The sequence below is a fragment of the Ceratosolen solmsi genome, unplaced genomic scaffold, assembly GCF_000503995.2.
Source record: "Ceratosolen solmsi marchali unplaced genomic scaffold, CerSol_1.0 scaffold5, whole genome shotgun sequence".
Classification (NCBI taxonomy): Eukaryota; Metazoa; Arthropoda; class Insecta; order Hymenoptera; family Agaonidae; genus Ceratosolen; species Ceratosolen solmsi.
In genome coordinates, this window is record NW_011948454.1 from 468,763 (window position 1) to 494,851 (window position 26,089).

Below are 26,089 nucleotides of genomic sequence, written 5' to 3' on the forward strand. Positions count from 1 at the left end.
AGGGCGGACGGAAAATTATTAAAGCTATCTGCAGTGATTTAGCTATGAGATATTGTTTTTGTTTATTTATAATAACGTTATAATTACTGATTGTGGCCTGGTAAAATTGTACACCAACATTATAATATTCATTTGTAATACCATATTTTTGGTGTCTTTTTGCGGGCTGATTTTTCTGGGATTACTTGAATTTTCTTGGTGCTTTCGGGAATTCTATCTCATTTACATTACTTCTTCTATTCAATTTTATAATATTTTTTAATTAGAACAGTCGTTTATTTTATGTAAAAGATTATTGTAACTTTAGCGAAATTGTGTCCTACAGGGAATAGTTTTTTATTCGATAGAATTTGGAATGCATTGTTATCTATTCAAATTACGCACCACAATATAGAAATTTACGTATATTTACTTATTTTGTAATTTTCGTTTAAAGTTTTATATGCCCATAATTGTAACTTAAGATATTAATATGTATATACAAGAAATATATATATTTCAATAGAAATATTCAAACAACAGTCTTACCTAATACAATTAATATACAAGAATAATTAGAAATTTAAATTTTCTTTATAATTTAAGCAAATTCAAGAATAATCTTATATTTTTATTTTACTATATTTTAATTAATATTGTATTAAAAAATAGATATAATATGAAAACTAAACTAATTTTCTGAAGCATGTAACGAGAAAGATATAGGATTAATTATAGGAAAACAAAAATAATTGTACAAAATATATCTGATGATCCGGCTCGTTTTACCAAGACCGGTTCGAAGGATACAAGATTGTTGCCGTTAACAACTCAGAGATCACGAGGTGTTATGTGGTAGCGATGTTTGGTCAAGTGGAAGGGATAGTGTAATAAATTCAATATTAATACATCTAGTTGTTACTCTATTTATTCCATTAATTTCTAGATACAGGGATGATTCTTGTTACTGTTATTAATTGTTGGGCATATCACGCTTTGCTGTAGCAAATGTATGTTTAACAGAAGTAATTGTAAGGTACTTTATTCTCTTGGCGTAGTACACTGATACTATTCCCTGGGAAGTAAGAGGTTGTAAAACTCATATCACTTCATCGAGACGGCCGCGTGTTGTATCTGTTATGAGCGCTGATTGGTGCGAAGATTGGCCTGGTAAGCACAGGACCCGAACTAGGAATGAGGTTAGGTGGACAAGATGAGCGTAAACGGCGCGAAGACTTGTCGACACATGCTATGTTTTTAATTGGCACTGGCTTCTCCTTGAGTACAGACAGTAATACTTAATTAAGATAATTTTGCGTGTATCTGGAGGTGGCCTCAATCCTTTATGTATGCTCGATGACCTGGCTTCTTAGGCTCCGAATCTTAGTTGATGGCTATGATGCCGAAAATAGTTGATACTACATACGAAGACTAATCTTGGATTCAGTTGAGGGAATTTTCCACTTCCTTCTTCAATGAAGACTTCAACTGGTACTTGTATTGTTGGTGTATATTAAATTTAATTAATATTAATATTATTAATATTAAATTAATAAAAAATAATATTATCGTGTATAAATTATTTTATTATTAGGAAATGCTATTTTCATGAAATAAGAATGTCTCATTAAGATCATTTTTACTATTGTTTTATTTGAAAGATATTTTTAAAACTGTTTACATGTTTATAGATTTAACAAAATTATTTTGATATTATTTATATTAATTTATAAATGGGTTTTTTGAAACAGCAATAATTATGAAAAAATAAAAATATTTGTATTAAAAAAACGTAAAGTTGCATAAAGTTAATTATACATAAATAAAATTTAAAATAATCAATTAATAATAATAATACAATTAAATATTTATACACGATAATATTAAAAATAAAATAATTAAATTTATTTTTAACATAAAAAAGAGAAAGGAAATGTAAATTACATTTCATTTATTATTTTTCCTTTAAGCTACCATGTTAGCTTATATATTATGCATTTGTTAATTACTCGTTTTTTTCCAACTCGTTTTCTATGCTATTTTTAAAAGTTCAGATATAATATAATGTAATGATGTTACATAAAAGGCTTGAATTGAAATGTATGTATGTGTGTGCTTTCAATAAAATTCGTAAAGACTGTAATATTGTTACTTGGTCTTCTCATTTAACTATTGAATAATATATTTGAGAAAAAATTATGGAGTAACGTTGTAAATATACATTAAAGTTATTTTATTAATGTATTAAAAAATTGCTAATTAACAATAATGATTATAAATATCATTATATTTAATAAAAAATTATATTTCTAATGTAATATTAATATTCGTTTTTAAAATAACATTTTTAATAAATTATATGTTACAAAAGTATTTTTTATTTAAATTTTTTATATAATTTTTATAATTTTTAATAATAAACATACTTTTACATTTATTTTATATACGATAAAATTATAAAATAATTTGTAAATTATCATAAAAACAAAAAATAAAAATTCGGCATTTATTAATTCATTAAAGATTGCGTTTGATAGTACTTATCTGAATATAAATTACTTTTTTGGATTCCAAAAATAAGTTTGGGTTGTCGTTATGTAAACATCATATATGCATTAGAGCTTATGCATGTATATACATTTATATTAAAGTGTATGATAAATGATATTATTTTGACTCCCGCAATTAACCAATAATATATTCATTTAAAATTATTTTTTATTCATAAAATTATACTATAAAGATATTTTTATTACAACAATGTATATAATAAATATAATCATCATTTTAATCATAATAATACGTTAACACAATGACATTTACCATCAGTTGATTATATTGATAATCACATTTATTACATTATTTATATTGTTTATAGAGCAATAATATCAATAATATCAATAGAAATATATTGATTTTTTAGTTCTTCTTTTTTTTCTCCTTTATATTTCTAGAAAAAATTGAGTAAATTATTATATTTAATATCTATTAAAGCGATTAATTTATTACTTTCTAAAAAATAATATGTATGAATAATCACAGAATTATATTTTATTTTATAAAATAAGTTAGAACATTATGCAATTAATTTTAGTCTAATAATGTAGTTAAAATGAAAAAGACCTGGATATTTCATATATCTTGTATAATATCTAGATAAGTTTACAATTGATTTCAAAATAATTTTTTGCTAAATAATTTTATAAATTTGCTGTAATCTCAATAATCATAATATACACTAATAAGAATTTATAAATTTAAAAATTAATATTAATTTTTTAAACAATAAACTTTAAATAATTTGATATATTTGACAGTTAGTTGTATAATTATGTAATTCATAATCTTTATTTCAAACAATAATTAATATTGTCAGAATATAATTTGATTAAATGATTTGATATATTTGATAGTTAGTTGTATAATTATGTAATTCATAAACTTTATTTCAAACAATAATTAATATTGTCAGAATATAATCTATTACGATATTAATGTGTATAGAACTGAAAATAATAGTTGAATTGATTTATTACGTAAACACTGGTTTAAAAAAGGAATAAAATCTTTCATTTAAAATATAACTATTTATAAATACTAGTATACGTACATGAGAAAAATTAGACTACATTTTGTTGAAATTCATAATTGCAAATTAACAACTGTTTTCTAATCTTATCAGTATAAAGCAAACAATATATCAAGTAAAATATGTTCGCAATAAACTAAAAAATTAGTTATCTTAAGTATTGCAAGAAGATTTTGTTCTACTTTTTTTTATTAAGATGTTTCTTATAACTAAATTTTTCAAACGGATCAAAAAGATTTACTCACAACTTTTGGCAGCATTTGCAGGTACACTTGATTTTTTTTTTGTTTATTATATAAATATAAAAAATAGGGTATTAAGTAGTTTCAGATTAGTTGATTAAGACTATATCATTACAAAATTTATATTAGTTATAAATTAATAATATAATATGATAATCAATACAACATAATCGACAAACAATTAAAAATTAGTATTAGTAAAAATTAGACAAATAATTAAAAATTATAAAGGATTTTATATATTTTATATATTTTTTTCATAATAATTAACTCAAATTAATTTATATATTTCTTGAACATTATTTTTATTTGCATGAAATCTATTTTAATACAAAACTCATTAAAATCTATGCTTATTTAAGGTATTTTAGAATTATCTTTATTGATAATATTGAATAAACATATACTAAATATATAATAAACATATTTATAAATTGACAATATTGACGATATTGGAATAAATTAAATAAATAATAAGAATTAGTTACTTGAACAATGCCAAATTTGTTAACCATAAAATTAGAAAAATTATACAATAGTAATATAAATTATTGTGATAAAATATATTTTGAACTTTTCAATAGGTTAATTTACTTTCTACATTTTTATATTTTATTTTTCTTATTATACGTAGTTTTTCATAGACAACTTGGTTATATTTCAGATTTTTTATTTCAGTAATGTTAGTACATTCCATACCCTTTAAAGTAATGGAAATAATATTAAACGAATGTTTTAAAGTAAGAATATAAATTTATAATTAAATTATAATAAAGTTGCATTATCTTCTTATGCATTCGAAAACTGTTCGTAAAAATAGTTGTCTCCAGTATTTATAGGGTAAAAGATTTTAAAAATGATATTTTTAAACAAAATATTACCTCCTTTCAATTGAATATCAATGAAATAAAAATATATTTAGAAAATTTGCAATCATTATACAATATAAAACTGAATTGATATAAAATGGATTCGAAAATACATTACATTTTTCTTATATATTTTTACATGAATGTTCACTAACATTGTAGAAAATACTTTGTTAAGCTACAGATAACTTTTTTAATATCTTTGGCATTTTTAAATATTTTGACGAAATCGAATAATAATAACGTACCTTATAATTATAATTTAAGTAGATTTGTTAGTGTAGATATGATCGCAATAAATCAAACATCTTTTTTAATATATCAATTTTTTCTCTCAGGTGATTCTGCATTATGTGATATATATTATATGTGCTTATTATCAAAAAGATTCGTAAAGAACATCTGAACAATAGTGTAGTTTTGAGTTTACGCTTATACGGTAATTATGATTGATGCTATATATTTTGAATAAAATTTCAGACAATGTAACTTTTCGAAGTATTTGAAATCACTTAATTATTGCAGTTTCGTTGCATACATGCATACCTATGGACGTATACATGCGCGCAACACACACACACACACACACACACACGTACGCACACATAAATATTTATAAATTTCAGTATGGATCATAATAGCAGAAATAGGAGTAATGTGCGGTTGGAGCTCACCCGATTTAGTTTTATTAACTACTCCAGAATCACCTTTACCATTGACGTTAATTGAAGGATCGTGGGTTGCATCTTTATTATATTTGGGAATTATTGTATTATTGTATTATAGTGTATTATTCTTATTATTTTACTCATTTTTCTACCTGATTCTCCCCACTATTTGGTACAATTTGGAAACATTGAAGAAGCGAGAAAATCTCTTAAATGGTATCGTAATGACGAGAAAGTCGAGAAGGAACTCGAAGAAATTATAAAATTTGTTAAATCTACTGCTACCACTAGCTTTCTAGAAACGTTAAGTAATTTTTTCATTTTATATGCTTTTATTGAATCTTCACCTTTTATACAAATATATATAAGTTACTATTTTTTAAACTATAAATAGTTAATTTTGTAACGTGGGTTGCTATCTATAATATAATTTATTTCATTAGCTGATTTCAGACTGAAACATGTAAGAAAAGCTACCATTCTCGTGATGATGTTATTCATATTTATGCAACTATCAGGTCTCAACAACGTTCTTTTTTATATGGAGATTATTCTTGTACGTAGCAAGTCCAAACTTATCAATACATCTTCTGCAGTTGCCTATATACTTGCTTGCTCTATTACAACCTGGATTGCATGTTTACGATTGTACAATAGATGCGGTAGACGCATTCTTTTGATATGGTCAAGTATTGGAGTAACAGTAGCCCTGACAGCACTAGAATCACATTTTATGATGATGGAAACTAAAATTGAATGGGCAGGATCAGAATGGTTACCAATAATATCACTTTTTGCGTTCATAATTTTTTTCGTACTTGGTCTTGCTTCAATTCCGAGCATAGTTGCAAGTGAGGTTTATGCAGTAAATGTTAAATCTGTGGCTACTTGCATAGCTAATTTAACAGCAGCTAGTGCAGCTTTTTTATCATCTAAATGTTTTCAACTATTTGTTGATTTATTCGGTGAAGCATATGTTTTTTATGGACATGCCATTATTACTTTTATGGCAGTACCTTAAGCACTTTTTATAAAGCCCAAAACCAAAGGAAAATCATTACAAGAGATACAAGATGATTTAATTAATAAGTCGCAAATTATATAATAAATCTAAATAAAATGTATATTCTTATATATTTAATATTAATAACCGAATATTTTAATGGCATTACATTCATTTGGAAGATAAACCTATTCGCGAACCATAAATTTCAAATAAAATGAAAAACTGACAGTAAGTTTGATACTAGAAGTTTGTTTTCTGTCAAAAGAATTTATTTTTAATATATAGTTTTATTAAATGATATTATTTGTATATCATGTCTAACTTAAATATAAATAATATAATATTTTTCAATATGTTGTGAATTTCTTAGAAATATTTTAATATTTTGTAAAAATAATTATTAACAAATTTAATGAAATAAAACAATTTCGTTCAAAAAATATTAATAAAAAATTAAACTATTATAGATATAAAAAAATTTTAAAAACATTTATTTTTCATCATCGTTTGCATATTAAATAGATTACTATTATAGCGATTCATACATTACAAAAATAAATATTATATTTATTGGTTTTGACATATTATTTGTAATAGTATTATATTACAATAGTTTTCTAAATTTCTTATTAATATTGTTCGAGAATGTAAGAAAACTCCCAGCACATTAAACATCTGGAAAATTCGAGATAAGAGTTCCGAAAAAAGCTAACTCAAGGAATAAACATTCAAACGCGCCTCGGATTAACTAAATCTAAACAATTGAGCAAAACTGCGAATATCTAATGAAAATAGAATTTATAAACACAGCTGGCGAGGACAAAGGTCCAAGTGTCCAGAAAAATCACGTCATAAAACTAATGCGACGAGACATTTGACACGGCCTCGCAACAAAGCATCTATCGACGACAAGTCATAAAACATCTGGCATACACAAGTCATAAAAATTAGTCTGAAAAACACAAGCCAGATGATACACTCAAAAACAATGCTAAACCTAACCTTCACAACACTGAACGATCGCAACGCGCATGATTACAAGAAATGCATGCGACAATGCTAGGATGCAGAGGAAAAAGCGCGGCATCTTGACCCCCCCATCATGGAGGGGAGTTGAGCAAGACCCGCTCTCATTGGAGCTTCCATCTTGGAAAGACTCACTGGTGGGAGACCCCACCACTCAAAAAGGCGCCGTGATTAGAATTACCATAAACTAAAGAAGAATTCTGATTGGATACACTAATAAGACTAAATCTCATTGGCGACGCCATGATCGATAAGACAGCTCTGATTGGCGACACAAAAAGAGAGGGAATTCTCACCGAACACCGCGTGGTCGAGAGAAGGCTTTAAAAAATGCAACACCGGCACGGCACAATCACTTATCTTATCTTATATAACAGAAAAAGAACAAGTCAAATAAACGCAGTCAAACAATCATGAAGTCCAAGCTAATTACGCAAGATTATTCTATTCAACACAAGTGCTAGATAGTCAAATCATACACTCGCAGCAGTGCGATACAAGTAAAAAAGGGAATCGAGAACTACGAATATCAGTTCGCACAGTATACACAATCAAACTGCAAGGAGCCACACGAGGCAACTCAAAGAACAAGACAAAACATAGCTATACACAACGTGCAGAACTACGAGGTACTGTTTCATTCCTAATTAATACATAACTATATCAAGCCATACGTGCTAATCTGCAGATACGTCAAGCTATCTGCAAAACACAAATACAAGCAATTCTAGCAATCGCCACGTGCTCATATACAAGGAAGCACGGGGGTTTACGATCTCGCTCTTCTGTGTGTATTATTCCATCTACACGTGTGTCACATATAGAGGACCAGCAAGGCATCAACTTCTTCCTGTGTATGCGACGTACGTGATAGCTCAGTAGCAATGAAACATAAAATCAAGAAAAGCAAAACGCAATTATAAAAATAAAACTAATTATAATTCAATAAGTGCAATCATATAAATAAAACAAAACTAAATAAAAAAACTACTCTTTATTGAATATATGTACTATCTTGTACACTAGCCTCTAATCCTCCTATCAATATCGGGAGCTCACACCTAATCTTAGTTTCTTCGCCCTCTTCGCCCGGTACTCTATTTTTAGACAAGTATATTAATTAGTGTATAATATACAAATAATATGCATATTAATAATTATAATACATAAATATTAAAAATGTTTATATGTAAAGACGATTATTAATAAAGTTAAATAAAAAATGTTGAAAGGAATTAATTCTTTTTACAAAAATAATATGATTGCGTTTATCTCATAGGTATAGTTGGCTTTTATTATATAATTCTATATAATTCTATATTTTTTCTTCAATACTTAGTATTACATAATAATTTTTTCAATCTTTATTCTCAGATCCATTTTTTATGAATGCTTTTATTTTTAAAATATATTTTTATTACAATATAAAAAAAGTTTAGAAATTAATTTACACGTGCATTATAACTTTTATTTGATATTGAGATATCAGAATAGTGTTACTATAATATTATTAAACTTTTTATAATTTTAAGATTTTGAAATTTGAAAAATAACATAATACATTTAATGATTATAAACTATTATTGTATTGTATTAAAAAATTAGTGTAAAACAATTTATTATATTTTTAAATATGAGTTCAACTGTATCAAATGTACCGTGTATAAATATATTTTTGTTACATGGTCTAATTTTAATAGTTAAAAAACCTATAATATATTTATTCAAATTATAAATTATAAATTTACTCGATATAGTAATTTTCATTATTTAATTATTTGATGCTACAATTATTATCTTTTTTGTCAAGTTTATAAAAAGAGAAATGAGTTACTATTATAATTATAATAATTAAATAAGTAAGTTTTCATGAATTTTCTGATATTCAAGCATTTTGACTATTCATTAATATATTCCTCGAAGTAGTTAATCCATTACGATACAGCAATTTGGACTGAAATGAATTATTCATTGGTCTATTAAAATTATGAGATTTAAAGTGTTTATAAGAAATTTTATAATATACGATAAATATAATTACAGTATTTCTAATTGAATGAATCAGTTAATTTCCAAAAATTATTGTTATTTTTCATTAATAGAAAAATAAAAGTTGATAACTCCAAAGAAAAAATCACTTGTATACGAAGTTAATTGACAAAATTTTTATATTAAATAATGAAATTTTTTTTTAAGTATTTAATTCTAATATATTCGAAATTAAAATAACTTTTTAAAGTTATTTTATATACAAAGAGCTGCATGTGCCAACTTATTAAAAAGATAACATTAAGAATTTACAATAACTTATCTATAAATATTATAGATCAATATAGTATTTTTATTCAATTTAAGTTTTTTAAATGGCATTTAAAGCCATAAAATTCTGTATTTGAATTATGATTTACTATCAATTAATTGAGATACTGATATTAATAATTGTGTACAAAATATTTATTGCTGTAAAAAGTATTCATAAGCTTAAAACGTTTGTATTGTTTATAAGGGAACCAAATATTTAAAGAGTGAAACATATGTCTAATTTTAATAATAAATTTTTTTTATGTATTTGCATTATTAATAAATTTTTTTGTCTATTTAATTATATATTTTTTTTAACAAAGTTTTTAAAAACTGTTTTTGAAAATTATAATCTAATTTCTAATGGACAATAATATACTCAAATTATTTAAACTTATTTGAACTTCTTATTTAAAATAATATTTTTGTGAAATTTTTTTCATTTGTATTAAAAAAAATGTTTTTAAATTTGTTAAAATATGGTATATCAAATATTTAAAATTTTAAAAATTACATATTTTGATGTTTAATAACTAAATATGTTCATTAAATATAAAAAGTAAAATTATATAAAAAATTTAACCTTAAGATTATGAGTTGACAATTACAAAAATTTATTTATCTTAGGAAAATTTTAAAAATTAATGAGTTATAATTTTGCAAAAATACAATTTTCGGGTTCATTTTCTAATTGCGTTGTTGTTATTAATTGCAAATAAATTTTGTTCGTATTGTAAATTTGTGTATATATTATTCTTGGATTCAATAATAATAATTTTATAATGATGCAAATACAAATGAAGAGTTTTGCATTAATCACAAAACTAAAGTTTATTGAGTTATATATTTTTAAAAACTCCGTTCATGTAGACCGTAGGTACGAAAAATTTTATGCGTATGGATTAATGTATAAACGATCGAACGAGATTAAGCAGTTATATTGAATCAATGAATAGAAAGAATGGTACAATAGTAAGATTTTTTTTAATTGAGATTGAATAGGCAATGTAGTGACTCTTCATTCTCATTAACTTTACAGCGTGATACATACTGATGACATTTATTGATATACTGCGACGGAAAATGAAAATTGCGAATATAACGATAAAATATTGAAAATGAATTGAGATGAGACTGCATGTGGAAATAAAGATATAATAATTGAATTTTCACTGAAATGACATAATACAATTATTTATTTTTAAATATTTAATTAATCAATTACGTCATTCAGATGTATAAATAAAATAAAAAAAAATAATTATGCTTTCTTTGGTAATGTATTATTGTAACATCGTATTTATTTCATTGGATTTATTTCTAAATTAGCAATTTTATATGTATACTGCGATTATGTATAATATCCATGTAGTTATTTTATTTTGTGAACTTGTTTATTTCTTATAGCATTTTCGCATTTCAGATGGAAACATAAATTAATATTATGTATTTTTTAATGAATTATTGTAAATTAGATAATTCAATTATAAATAATTTTAACATTAATAATTTAATTTTAATAAATTATAAATAATTATAACAATTATAATTTAATTATATACGATTAAAGAAAAGGTCATAAAATAAATAATTTTTTTTTCTCTTGCCAAATTGTTTTTCATTATTTTACATAATTTTGTTCAAATCAACAAATGACAATGTAGAAAATTATGAATTATTTTGTATAGATTGTAATGTCCCAACATAAAATTTGTACAATTCATAATAGAGTAACAAAATGATATTTCATTTAGAAAATCGAAATAAATATAACAAAATTTTAAATTAATCGATTAAAAAACTTTAAAGAAGTATTTAACATAAATTTCGAAAATGCAGTTTTCAGTTAAGAAAAAAGCATTGGAGCAAAAAACTGTTAATATAAAAATAAAAAGTTAATTTTTAACTTAAATAATATACTTATTTTAATTCTATTTAGAGTACCTTTGTTTTTTATAAACATTCTAAATATTCAATTTGTTGTTAATGAGAGCGTAATATTTTCACTCGGACCGTGTTTAGTACTCATCAACAAGATTTATTTAAATTTCTGGTGATATATACAGACATTCGAAAATATTTCTATACTTTTATTACATACGTTTAGAGTAAAATTTCAATGTTAAAATCTTCACATATATGTTTTATAGTTGCTAGATGCTACAATTACATTAAATAAAAATAAATAAATAAAATGCTTAAAAACTTTTTAGTAAATAACATAAAGATTTAATTAAAGCTAGTATTTATTCCAAACAATTCTAAAATTGTACACATAGCAAAAAATTTCTTACATTTTTTTTTTTTTACATTATTTATTATATTTTATATAAAAATACATAAATTACATTTACAAACATTTATTTACAATTTTCAAACTTTTTTGTATCAATAGATTATATTAAATTAAAATTATATGTATTTAAGATTGTCTAAAAAAAGAGTACCGGGCGAGGAGGGCCAAATATCTAAAGTTAGGTGTAAACTCCCAGATGGTGGAAGGGAGGATTGCGGGCAAGTGGACAGGATAGTGCATGTATTCAATAATAAATAGATTTGGTATTTGTTTTAGTTTATTGAGATAATTGCATTAGTTGTATTATAATGATTTTTAGTTTATGCTTGAATGCCTTCGTTTTTTGAGTTTTGTATTGCTATTGCCACAGAGCGGTAATGTTTGTTGCATGTACAGGTAGAAGGGCGTAACCTTCTGGTCCTCTATATGTAATGCACGTGCTGGTTGAGTTATACACGTAGAAGAACAAGACCGTAAACCCTTGCGCTTCCTTGTGTAGTGGCACATGGCAGTAGCTTGAGTTTGCCTTGTTATTGTCTTATTGCTTACCTTGTAGGCTCTGCAGGTGTGCTCTTGGTGGCAGTTCATTTTAGTCTGCAGATATTGCCGCGTACGACGCCTCGTAAGTCTATCTTGTGGGAACTAAACTTGCCCCTTATGCGTCTGCAGATTGTATGCGTTTCGTCGCTCTACAGTTCTTTGTCTTGTGAGGCATAATGTGTATAATTATCATTATTAAGGAATGGAACTTTGGAGTTCTGAGTTCTGTGCTCTTGATGACAACTCGTGATGTCTTCAGACTTTGTCTCGTGCGGCAGCTTGTAGTTTCTGTTTTGTGTTTTGCTGGTTATACCTCGTATTGTTTGCTGAATTTTCCTCAGGCGGCTCCTTATAGGTTATGATTATGTTGTGCTCTGTGCACCACTGATTTCTTGATTTGATTTGCACTTGTTATTAGTTATATATAACTAGCCTTTGCCTCTTAATTCTTGGCCTTTACTATGTATGTCCACATCCTTGTTCTTTGGCGTTCCTTTTGAGAAGAAGCTCTTGCACCTTGTCGGCGTCTTTCTTAAAAGCATTCTCGGCCACCGTGTGGTCTTTACGAATTGCCTCCTTCTTTGCGTTTCCAATCAGAGCGCCTATTTCTTGCCGTCTCCAATCGAATTGATTCTTTCATAATTGACGGAACCAATCAGAGCGCTTCATACTGCCTTGTTCATAATGACTTGTTGGTCACAACTTTATATGACACGTTTTTTCCAGATAACTGATCAAGTATATCCATTAACATAAATATTATGTTAATAATATATATTATAAATATATATTAATAATTTCTTTGGGTGTCACGAAATCATAAAACTTTACTTTCTTAATATACTACAAAATGCCTTAAAATTTTTTTATATCGGTTTCTTTTTCATTTATTGTGTTTCAGTGTCTATTAATATGCGTTTAAATATGACATACTGTTTATTTATTAATACATTTGAATTCTCTTATTATAGTTATAAAAAAAATTTCATTCAATAAACTTTACAGTTTGGAATTATCAACAATTTTTTTTATTTATTATATTATATTACTTTTGAATTTTTACTTACAAGTTTAGATCATGCAGAAATGTGTAAATCTGTATACAAACCACTGATATTCAGAAGTGTTTTATGAATTTGAAGAAAAATATTTCAATGAAACATACTTTAATAAATGTAATTTATAGGGTCAGCTTGTAAATTAGTCTGTAATTGTACTATCCTAAATTTAAAAAATTGAACAATTAAATATGCAAATATTTGAACGTAATATTTCAAAATAATGGTTTAATTCTTGAAATTTCTATTTACGTATTTAAATAGTAGATATACAAGTATAAAGATAAAATACGAGTATAAATAAAATTTGTTGTAATTCTTATATCTTCCTATTTTTCTTTCAATATATATATATATATATATATATTTATATATTTATGTATATAATTAAATTTAAGGCGAAACATATAAAGATATTTTACTCGTGTTTACTTTTTTCTAAACAATATTGTTTGTTTTATTTGTTATCGACCTTATATGTTTACAAAAATAATTAAGTTAGTCTTACATATATAAAAAGACATATCGGTTTAGAAATTTCATTATCTTAATTTTATTTCTTTTGATATTTAATAATGGTAATTTTATAGATTATTGCATATATATGTATCAGAAAAATTAATTGGTTTGGAGAATATTAATTACTGATTGAATTTATATTCATTATTGTATTATAGATATGAAATAGCTGTAAAAAAATATTGTTATTTTTTTTTTAAATATTATAATTACATAATTTAATACAAAATTATATTTTCATATTAATTGGAATAGTATTAATATATCGAATAATTAATAATATTTTATTAGTCACCAGGGGAAATTAAAAAAATTATAATATAATTAAAAATGGTTCATGTTACATGTACTATTTATCGCAAACAAATACGTTTTTGAAAAATAAATTATGCTTAACAGATATCGAATTCTATTCTAATGGAAATAAATAATTCGAATAAATTTATTAGATTAAATAATTAATTAATTTTTTGGAAGTTGAAGAATTTATCAATGTATTATTTAAATAAAAGTAAACAATTTTTTAAGATAATTTTTGTAATATAATTTTAGTTTATTAAATTTGATTTGATTTAAGAAATTTGTAAGTTTAATTGTTTTAAAATATAATAAAATATTAATTTAAATAAGTATTTTATTATTATACATTAGGAAATGAAAAAATATATGATGACAGCATATTAAAATCTTGTCATATTTTTTGTCTAATTGTTGAAATTATTTCACACGTAAATACACAAGTTCCATAGATTCGACATGTTCACAAAATGAAATAAAACGAATGTCATCACATTTTGTATTTATAGATGTAGAATCAACTAAAATGTTAATATGGGTCCTTCTCGGTGATCTAGTATATCTGAAAAATCACAAATATTAAAATATATTAAAAAAATATTTGTCTTTATACTATTGATAGGTGAAACTATTATAAAATAAAGCTTTCTATGAGTATCTTTATGGGTCAAAATGATATTTAATGATTTAACATATATATTAGTTGGTCTCAATATTATTGATCTTTTTTTATTTTTAAATTCTTTAAAACAATAAATACCCAGCATGATTGCTACAGACCTCTGTTAAAAAATAAATTCGTTAAAAGATGTCAATAGAGAGCTTATATAATATAAGTATATTTATAATTTTTAATTAAACTAATAATTAATTTTTAATTAATTAACAAAGCATTTTCGTATACTTTCATTTTCATAAAGAAATAGAAAACAAATATCTTAGAAATTAATTATTTGATAAATTTAAAAATCAATGTTGACAAATATTGATCTACATACTATTAACTTAATATTGTACTATTAGACTAATTTACTTACTATTTATGTAAAAAGACAATAAAAAAAAATTATAAATAATTAGTTTAAAATAATCTTTACTTTATTATTAAATGATATTGAATACTTTGGATAAAATATTGATTCTTTACATAAAACTACATTAACTTAAAAGTTTTACTTTGAATTTATAAATGATTACCAATACATATTCAGTTAATCAATATTAACAATTTTTCTATAGAATTTCTGTTAAAATATTTTCAACTTTTTATTATTTTACATATTATTAAGTTTCTGCTTTTAAACTCAACTGAAAATAACACATTATAAGAGTTATCGCATATTTTTAATTTAAAATTGTGATATATGCACCTTTAGCTATGCTCCACCATGGTAACGTAATGTAGGTAAGGAACGCATTAAGGGGGACGGATTGGGTTCTTTTTGTTTCTTTCCAAAAGTGAAATGTTTGAGTGAACCCCCGCATTGTCCACAGTGGATTATATGCTCCATCGTCCAATTCTAATAACAGATTATTAACTTATTAGATATAACAGAGATATTTAAATTGTGTAACCTTTTTTAATTTCTAGAAAAAAACGTTAAAAATTAATAATAAAAGATAATAAATTTTAAACATTAAAATTTATTAATAAAATATAAGAAATTATAGTTAAATAATAGAATATAATATCATAGGTTGTGGTTGATTTCAAGTTTACATAACAACACAAAATTAATTAATTTTTAGTTAATTTATTTAATTTAGTTAATTAATTAATTTTTTAGTTGTTAACAATTTTCTCTGTTAATTAATTAATATTTTATTAAGTGTCTTATTATGCTGTATATTATATTAAATTACTTTCATAATTATTTCGTTCTATTTCTAATTTTTTTTCTGGTATTTAATCATTAAGTAATTAATAAAAATGTTACAAAGCGGAATAAGGTATATGTTTACTTTTTATTCCGATAGAATTTGATGTAAAGTCAGTATATATTTTTGAAAAATTACCTTTTGATGCATCTTTAAGTTGAAGAAAATGTACACAATAATTTAAATAATTGTAAAGATATAGAAATCTCAAATAATTTTACTATTAAAGTAAGATCCGTTGTTATTGAAATAAGATTATTATATTTTATACTTCATAAAAATGGATGAAAATATCTGTAAAGTTTAGTAGATTGTTGTTACAATATTTGAACGTTTTAGGTAGAGTAAATATTTTAAATGTGAAAAATATAATGTTACCATACATTATAATCTTTAATATAGTATTATTGTTATTATATAAAAATATTATTGTTTGGAGTTTTGAAAAATCATTTTTTTTTAGATATTGTACATTCGTAGAGAATTTAAAATCGATAAAAATAAATATTTAAAAAATCAATTTCTAATAATTAAAATAACTTAAAATGATTACCATTAGAAGTATAAAACAGAAGTATAATACAATAGTATTAAAAATTCACGATTACATTTTGAATAAAAATAATAACATATGTTAGTAATCTAGTGATATCAACAAGAATGAGAACATTTTCTGGTTTATTTTTCCATAATTAGATTTCATCCACATATTTATAGAAATATTTCCTTTTCTTTATATTATCACTCTTTCAATCTAGCAGATATATGAGATAAATTAATTAATTGTTGTGTAGTGTTTTTGTAAAATATATTTAGATTTTTGTAGTTTATTTTTATAACTCAAGCAAATGAATTTCGAATAGATTCTTCAAGTGGAATTCATATTTTAAATTTCACGAATTACAATACAATTCATCATATCAATCAAAATAATAAAAAGTGACTAAATTGAACGAAAATATTTAAAAATAAGTATCGAATGGAACATTATTTTCTTGTTTGCAAATATAAATCATTCACAGTATGTAATTAACATATAATTTTACTCATTATAATGAATGTTATAACTATATAATGTATTTTATATATAATTACAATTATTTTCAAGTTATGTTACATATATTTAACATAAATAAGTATTTATGGTAAAGTGTAATTTTCTCATCTACAAATAGAATATTTAATGTATTTAAAATATTATTATATAAAATCTAAAAAAATTTAATAAAAAAAATTTATGTAATGTAAATAAATCTAAAATTTAATTAGGGAATAACATAAGTAGACTACCAACATATCTATATTTTTCGATAGTGGGAGCGTATATCATAATATTATGCTTATTATATTTATAAATAAGAAATACAAATATATAAGCATCAATTAATAAGTTTTAAAATGGATTAAAATATATTTAAAATGGAGACATAGTAATATTACAAATAAATCAAAATGCAATAATTCATTCGTTTATAAAATTACTTTTAAAAAATTACGGTAATTAATAAATAATAATTTAATATATTAAAATATAATTACGATTCTAAATCTTCTATTTTATCCTTTATTATAATGTCGTAAATTATTGAATTACAATACGTAAAATAGACTAAAGAATAGTTATAATATTTATATATAATTATAAAATATCAGTAATAATTACATAAAAGAAACTTGAATTCCACAATGGAAAAAGAATCCATTCGAATTTTGAAGTATCCACAGAAAAAAGTAGTAACAGTAACTGATAATTTTGGTCGAAAGGACGTTTACCCTGAGAGCCGGGACATCGAGGGAGTTCACACCAATAGTAGATCGCGGTGCCGTCCGGAGTGACGCGATGTGGAGGCAATAGATTGCCCGTAAAATAACCCGAATAGGCCTTTCTTCTACGTCTTCTTGGCAGGGTGGCACTTCGTTCTGGACATTGAATTTTTGTAATTTTGTCATTTACGTTATTGTCATTCGAGTTGGTATCCATTTCAACATAATTCTCATTCTCATTCCTTTCAACACATAGGATATTTTCTTCACTGCTATTATCGTAATTCATTAAATAAGTTGTGGTTGATTTTTTATTCACAAGGCTACACGCTCGGATGCGTTGACGTTCAATTAATCGAGTACTTCGAAGATGACTAAGGTGATGTAGATGCGACGGTAGTTTTTTATTCTCGCACAATATAAATGGTAATTCCTCAGTACCATGAACAGTTATGGCTTCTGAATTAAATTTCTGGTGTACAATATCATCAGTAAGTGAAGAACTTTGGAGCAATAGAATTTCACTACCTACTTCAATTGCTTGTTGATGTTGCTCTTGATGTTGTTGCTTCTCATCCACAGACTCACAGTTCATATAACCTACGATGGATAGTTGTCAAGAATTAACGCAGACACGCAAATTATAATTATTTTATTTTTCGTGTCTGAAGATCTTCGATTTTTCAAAACATTTAAATTAATCCAAGGCTAAATTAAAAAAAAAATTTAAGGGCTCTACTCATATTTTAATTAATGTAACCATTGTAGTTATTTAAATGCATGAAATTTATATAAGTTTATTTCAATCAATAAGGTGATATTATAAATATTGTGTAATAATGGTAAATATGAAATAAATTATAAATTAATACAGAAAAGATAAAATAATATCTAAGTATTCTACAATAAAATTGTACTGATTTTAATTAAATATATTGACAATTAAAATATATAAAAATATGTTTTTATAGAGACTACTTAAATAAATAAAAAAGGAAACCAGTTAATAACTTGAATACATTAAAGTAAATAATGTTTTAATTATTAAAAATTATTTTTATTTTCAGATTATTTAAAAAATAATTTAATTATTGTACATGTTGCGATTAATATATTTACTAGTACTTTAAAGCAATATAATATCTTAAAACATTATGAAGAAATTGTCCGATGTATTTATATATGTTTAATAAAAATGTCTTTATTATGTCAAAAACATATTTAATTTTATTAATTCTTATTATTATTCTTATTATTCTTTATTAATTCTTTAATACCATTTAATTCAATAATGTTTATATTTAATATAGAATATTATTTTTAAAACGATTTACTTATATTTATGATTAAGAAAATTATCATTTCAATAGCCAATAAAATTTTCAACCAATAAAATTGAAAGAAAAATGGCAATTTTATTGCCATGATTTCAATTAGGATAATATTAATGAAAAAAATAAACTCTATATGATGCACCTCATGAAATAAAAAATTTAGAAGTGTGAAATTAAATTTTTTATGAATTTATTATGTCCATGAATTATTTCCACCCAATAAACTATAAAATAAAAGAGAAAATAACTGAAAATATAAATGTTAAAAAATATAATAATGGGAATCTAAATTAGGAATTAGCATACACCAGCCGAGATAGTTATTAAGAATACTAGAAATGTATCCCTGTTTTGTTGCAATAAGACTTTTATGTAAATCTGTATCCGTGTTCTGCTGACAGCTCATTGTTTACGCATATAACTATTATATTTCTTTGTCATTCTTTGGATGTGTATTCACCGCGGGGAATTCTGAGATCATAGGTTTGTTCCCTGAACGTTCTGATTATGACCCCATAGTTTGGTAGTAGGGGTTAGCCTGTGTCAACGTGTGTCTGGACCTGTGTCCGGAGCTCTTGAGTGTCGAGACCGCGGATGACTGGGTAAGCCTATGCCCTATCCGCGCTTTTATGGGTACTTTCTGACCTACATCATCCTGATTTTCGTCTAATAATAATTACGCAAAATATTAAAAATAAAAAAAAAATAAATAAAAAAAATAAAGAAACGTTCACAAACATGAGTCCACCAGCTATTTTTTTTTTAAATATATTATCTCTTATAGTTTATTATTTTAAGTAGAAATAAAGTTTGTATCGACCGTATAAAATTTCAATATAAATATGTAGATTACTAAGTAGATTATATGTACCAGCTAATTAAATATGGTGGAAAGTGTTAACTTTGCGTAATCAAATCTATCATAATTCCTACAGATCAATAAATTTTATTTTTTGAGGTTTAATGCTTCTACAGTATTTGTGAATGTATTATATGGTTATACAATTAAATTGTAATAACATTAATGCATGATTCAAATATTTATATTTTTGGTGTACATAAATACATAAGTAAATTCAGTATTAATATAATAAATTTATTATATATATTATTGTTATAGTATGTTTATAAATTCAATATTAAATAATTAAGTAATATCAGTAAGAGAAAAACAATCCTTATTTTATGTAAGGCAATTTAGTAAAATTTATTCAATTGAATTCTACTGCTTACATAAAATGCAAGGACTATAATAATATTTTGTAGTCCAAATATTCTTCATAACTATTTAAATAATTATTTATTAATAAAAAATTATATTAATATTCCTGAGTTGTTTGTTGATAATCAAATGAAATAAATATAATAATAAATTTTCCATGCTATATATTAACTACTTACTTTTGTTTAATTAAATAAATTAATTAAAACTCTGTTTAAAATAAAACGATATAAAAGAAAAAATTCTAAATTGTATATAATGTAATTATAAAATGAATGTTTATTAAATGTAGTAAGTTAAACTCCAATTTATTACATTAAAAAACTAAAGATTATATATTTCGTAATAAATTTTATAAAATAAATTTCCTTTTGAAATAACTTACAAAATGATAAACAAAAAATTTACTAAGAACTTTATTAAGAGACAATATATTTATAGGTTTGTTTTCTGGTGTAACAATTTTAATTTATTTCTAACAAAGTTTTCATACAGTTTTGATTTATTAATTTATATAATTGTTTGGTATTTTTATATACCTTCAAATCGATATTATAAAAATGAACAAATTGGTATGGTTTATATTGCATTAATTTTTTATTAGGTTAATTTGATTAGCATGTATATGTTCCAAACAATTTCAACATTTGGTGAGAATTAACCTACCTTTCTTATATAATTACCCACAATAAATATTTATTATAATGTACAAATATTTTATCTTGCATCTACATATTTTTTGTTTTGTTAAAATTATATTAATAAACCGTTTATCATATTTTTAGTTTAATTAACAAAACTTTTAACAATCTTTTTTAATTAATATAAATAAATTAATTTAATTTATTTATTTTATTTATAATAATGGATATAATGATAAAATAACTAATTTCAAATTCATATAATATTAATAGATTGAATTAAATTGTTTATAACAATCAAAAGACTAATTAAAAATATCTAAGGCATCTTAAATATTAAGATAAAAAATCTTAAGATCAGGTAGAATAGCTTGATAGAAGAGAATAATCTGATTTATGAAATAATATAAGTGTTACAAATTATTTTGGTAAAATTTCTGTAGTAATTCATATATTTAAATTAGGTTTTAAAATATTTGATTTCAATTATATTTTAAAATATTTATTCAATAAAAAATAATTAAATTAGAAAGTTATTGAATAGTTATTAATATGATAACATAGTATTATGAACATGTATAAAAAAAATATCTTCGAAAATCAGTGATTATTTATAAATTCGATTACTCTAAAAATGTTTCATAAGAATATAATGAAAATTATTTTTATAATCCTATATTTTTTGTTTTAATTTTACAATAAATTTTATCAATATTTTTTAATTTTAATTTTATACTAAATTTTATCAGTATTTTTTTAATTGTAATTTTGTACTAAATTTTATTTTAAATTATTGTGTAAATCATAACATGCAATCGAAAATGATTATTACCTTATTATTATTATATATATATATATATTATTTATATACTATACCTTATTATTACTATTTATTTTTATAGTGTAACTGTATACTGGTTATTTAATTTTCTTATTTAATTAATTATATCGTAATATTTAGTATAAAATTAGTTATAGTTTAAAGATTCAAAAAAATTTTAATAATAGGATTTTATTATTCACTTTAATATATATTTACAAAATAAATTTGTAGAATCGCCGATTATAAAATTATTGTTTAAGAAAAAGTCATTGTGTACATATTACAATCATATATAATTACTTAGTTTCAAAATATAATATCATTTAGTTATTAATATTCATTGTACACATTTAAGCTTAAATAAAAATAAAGATGCCATTATATATTGTTAATTGAATGATTTTTTCATTTAATTTCAAATAATGTAAATATATAATTAAGTTATATATAAATTTAGATCTGTAAAATACTTTGCTTCTTTGTCCAGCATCCAATTAGTACCAAGATCATTTGTAGCAAACAAATCTTTTCATAAGTTATAAAAAATACATAAATAAGTATTACCGTCCCGTACGTCTCCAGCTTCTATTTCGCTGAATCCGTTATCTATGGAGTCCAAACCCTCGTTTTCTGATCTGGCTTTTGTTCTATTTACATCAGGTTTTGTGTAGCAACCACCTCGCGTATAATTATTGAGATTGGCACTAGGATCAGACAATCTGCGTTGATGGCGATAAATGAATAGTTCATCGGTATCGTCCCAATCGGCATCTCGTAATATGTCTGTAGCGCAATAACCTGGTTCCGAAGTTGGTGTCTCAACTCCTGAACCAGTCGGTTTTGTTACTGCCATTTCTGCATGACCTTTACCTAAAAAAATAGAAATTTCTCTACTATTGGTTCGAGATATGATTTTATTCTTCTGCATGAATGTATAAAATAAAACTTTATTTACATCTATGACATATATGATAAATTGAAAATTTCCATTTGAACATTAAGAAATGATTGGATTTTGAATATCAGTAAAATATTTTGAATGATGTAGCGCAATTATAGAATATTATCAATTAAAATTTTAAACTTTACAAAATTAAAACATTGAAAAACATAGAAATTTAATTTTTCTAAAAAAATATTTTTTCAGAAATATTAAAATTTACCTTGAGGTCCTTTCATTCGTACAAATTCGACTCTTTGAGATGTGAATCCCGAAAAAAGTCCGAAAGTCATCCGTTGCGCCATTTTTGCACTGAGACTTGACTGTGAATATATGTGGATAATTAATTTAGTAATATGTATATTATACAAATTAAAAATTACCCTTGTATCATAAACTTTCTTCAATGCATCGTATCTAATAGATCCAAGAAAAATTACTCCTTGAACTATTCCTTCTCTATCAGAGGCTACTAATTCAACACAGACCATTTCGCCGTCTCTGACTAAAATATCACAGAAAACCTCGTCGAAATTATCTACCATAAAGCAGATATGAGGATATGTCATCTCTTCAAGATCACCTTTCGCGTCCATCCGTCTACGACTTGGACTTGCATATACTTTTTGAGAATGTCTTTTTAATACCTGCAATTTTATATTATATTTCAATTAAAACGCAAATTTATCAAAGTATCATGTAAATAAAGTATAATTGTATTTAAAGCCATTTATAAATTTAAATCGGTTGTTAGAAAGTTATATTTATTATCTCATTCGCGTAAAATAATTTTTAAAACATTGATTATATTAAATTTAAAAAGTAAACAATAGAAGTGATGAATTTAACATATTTTTTAATTAAAAAGTTAAACTTCTAACTAAACTTCTATTATTCTAATAATTCTAGAATATGGATTTTCCACAATTTTTATAAATAAAAGAAAGTAATATTAATGGGTAATATTAGAGAAATCGGATTTTTATATTTTTTAAAAATAATTACATTTTTTTTTGAGAAAATATTCAAGCAATAAATGAAAGAATATGTTTTAATATATATTTATATTTTTTTGAAAAATATATTAAAGAATTTCTTTACTTCAATTTTTATATTTACTTTATTAAAAAATATTAATTATTTAATAAAAATTAAAAAAAAAATTATTATATATACATTTTTATATGAAATAATTCTAGTTTTAATTTTTTCTGACTGTTTCCAAGACGTATTTGCTCCATAATTTATAAAAAATAAATGGTATAATATATTGAGAAGAATATTTTAAAAGCTACATAAGAGAGCAAAATTGTAATACTTGTAATTCCTTAGGACTTGTTCTAGTACAGATGGCGAGTGTAAGTGTGTAATCGAATTGGTGCACAACTAGATTTAAATAAACTGTTTCTTCCCAATCAATATCCGGATCTCCAATTGGTAGCTTTTTACTATCTTTACGAAAAACATCCACTTCGGTCTCAAATTTTGGCAAATATTTTGATGATTTCTTAATATGTTTTTTACGGACAAAAAATAGAAGGTCATCGCCGTCTACTATGTGTTCTGTTTGAAACAAGAAATGGCGTACAAACAAGTCTGTCCAGTAAGTCATTCCTTGCAACATAACAAATCCTGAATCTGTACCAATATTTATATTTAAAATTGTTTTACTTAATTTTTAATTAAACGTGAAATTCAGATATTTTTATTACATCAAAAATTATCATACGGGACAAAAATATATGCAATTAATTAACATAAGGGATTCTAATTTTTCGGTAAAAATTAGTTTATATTAATGAATATAATTATTTATGAAGTTTTTTAATAAAACTTTTATATTTTCTTTATTAAAATTCCTTCTTATAATATGATAAATGAAATGCATAAGATCGTACGTACAATACTTAAACATTTTTTAAAGACTGTATGTATAAATGATTTTCTAATTTATTTTTTACATTATTTTAATTATTTAAAAAATCTTAAAATAGTCTAAAAAATATTATTGTAAAATCAATTTTTAAAATACTTCACAAAATTATTTTTATAGCATCAAATATTAGATTTTAAATTAAAAAATTTGTTAAGCATGATTCGACTTGTTATAAGCATGATAACTTGTCTATAAATATTTTCAGATTACTGATTATATATGCTGCTTATTAATATTATATTAATAATTAAAATAGTAGATAAGATATTATTATTGCAAAATAGTTATGAAATTGTTAATTATATTATGAAGAGAATGAGGAATAAGTTCTTGAAAATTCATTAGCTTTTTTAACGTGAACAATTTTTTTGGTAATATTGATTATCCTTGTTTATATTTTATTATAGTTAATAATCTGTTTTTTGATAAATAATGATTTGATATTAACGATTAGTAAAATTGAATATTATTTTAATATAAAAAAATTAATAGCCATAAGTTTTCTATGAGTTATAAAAATTTATTTAAAAAAATTATATTATAGAATAAATTATAGATTTTTTAAATAATATTTTAACAATACTTAAAACTTTTATACATAGTTGTGATATTTCCAATTTTTCTTTAAAAATTTTAAGAACCATATGATTCGCTATTAACTTTTTAATATAATAAATTTTTAGAAAAAATAATTTTTTAACAATAAATATTAAATATCATTAATATTTTTTTATGTATATCAACTATAATATTTGGTTCGAATTTATACAAAGTCTATGTTGATAGGACACGAATTATTGTTTAAAATATTAATTTTTAATGGAGAATTTAATATTGGTTTTGGATTTATTGGCGCAAACTTTCCAAGTATTCTAACGAGTAAATGAATTAATTACATATGTTTTTTTATTTTCTTTAATATTCAATATTCATAAATATTCCTCAATTTCATAAGTATATATATAAACGTGTATATATGTTTAACATACCGTCTTTGAGTATCTGTCGCATTTCTTTTGTTCTCTGAAAGTTGATTTCATCAAGAAGTTGTTCGAGCATTGTTAACGGTCTGTGAAAGCTAGATGAGTCACTTTCTAAGCTCGCCATTGACTATAAAGTGTTTTTATGCCCCTAAAATACTATTGTATTTACACATATGAA

General features: G+C 23.4%; 2 protein-coding genes across 5 annotated transcripts; one reads left to right on the top strand and one right to left on the bottom strand.

The window, feature by feature from the left end:
* Positions 1-1,173: 1,173 nt before the first annotated feature.
* On the top strand, positions 1,174-6,524 carry LOC105366737 (facilitated trehalose transporter Tret1-like). Its single transcript, XM_011505275.1, has 4 exons — positions 1,174-1,270; positions 5,306-5,439; positions 5,472-5,655; positions 5,791-6,524. Exons 1-4 carry the CDS (start codon positions 1,174-1,176, stop codon positions 6,366-6,368), a joined length of 993 nt encoding a protein of 330 aa, XP_011503577.1. The 3' UTR covers positions 6,369-6,524.
* An 8,248-nt stretch (positions 6,525-14,772) lies between these two features.
* On the bottom strand, positions 14,773-26,089 carry LOC105366726 (uncharacterized protein KIAA0930 homolog). Of its 4 annotated transcripts, none has more exons than XM_011505261.1 (9): positions 25,918-26,089; positions 24,311-24,630; positions 23,376-23,639; positions 23,216-23,315; positions 22,617-22,877; positions 18,565-18,632; positions 18,042-18,188; positions 15,761-15,910; positions 14,773-14,952 (listed from the first exon to the last, which is right to left on the bottom strand). In XM_011505261.1, exons 1-8 carry the CDS (start codon positions 26,033-26,035, stop codon positions 15,767-15,769), a joined length of 1,422 nt encoding a protein of 473 aa, XP_011503563.1. In that variant the 5' UTR covers positions 26,036-26,089; the 3' UTR covers positions 14,773-14,952; positions 15,761-15,766. The 4 variants fall into 4 exon arrangements, with proteins under 4 accessions (XP_011503563.1, XP_011503561.1, XP_011503562.1 ...); XM_011505259.1 differs by having other exon boundaries at positions 22,617-22,922; XM_011505260.1 differs by lacking the exon at positions 18,565-18,632 and having other exon boundaries at positions 22,617-22,922.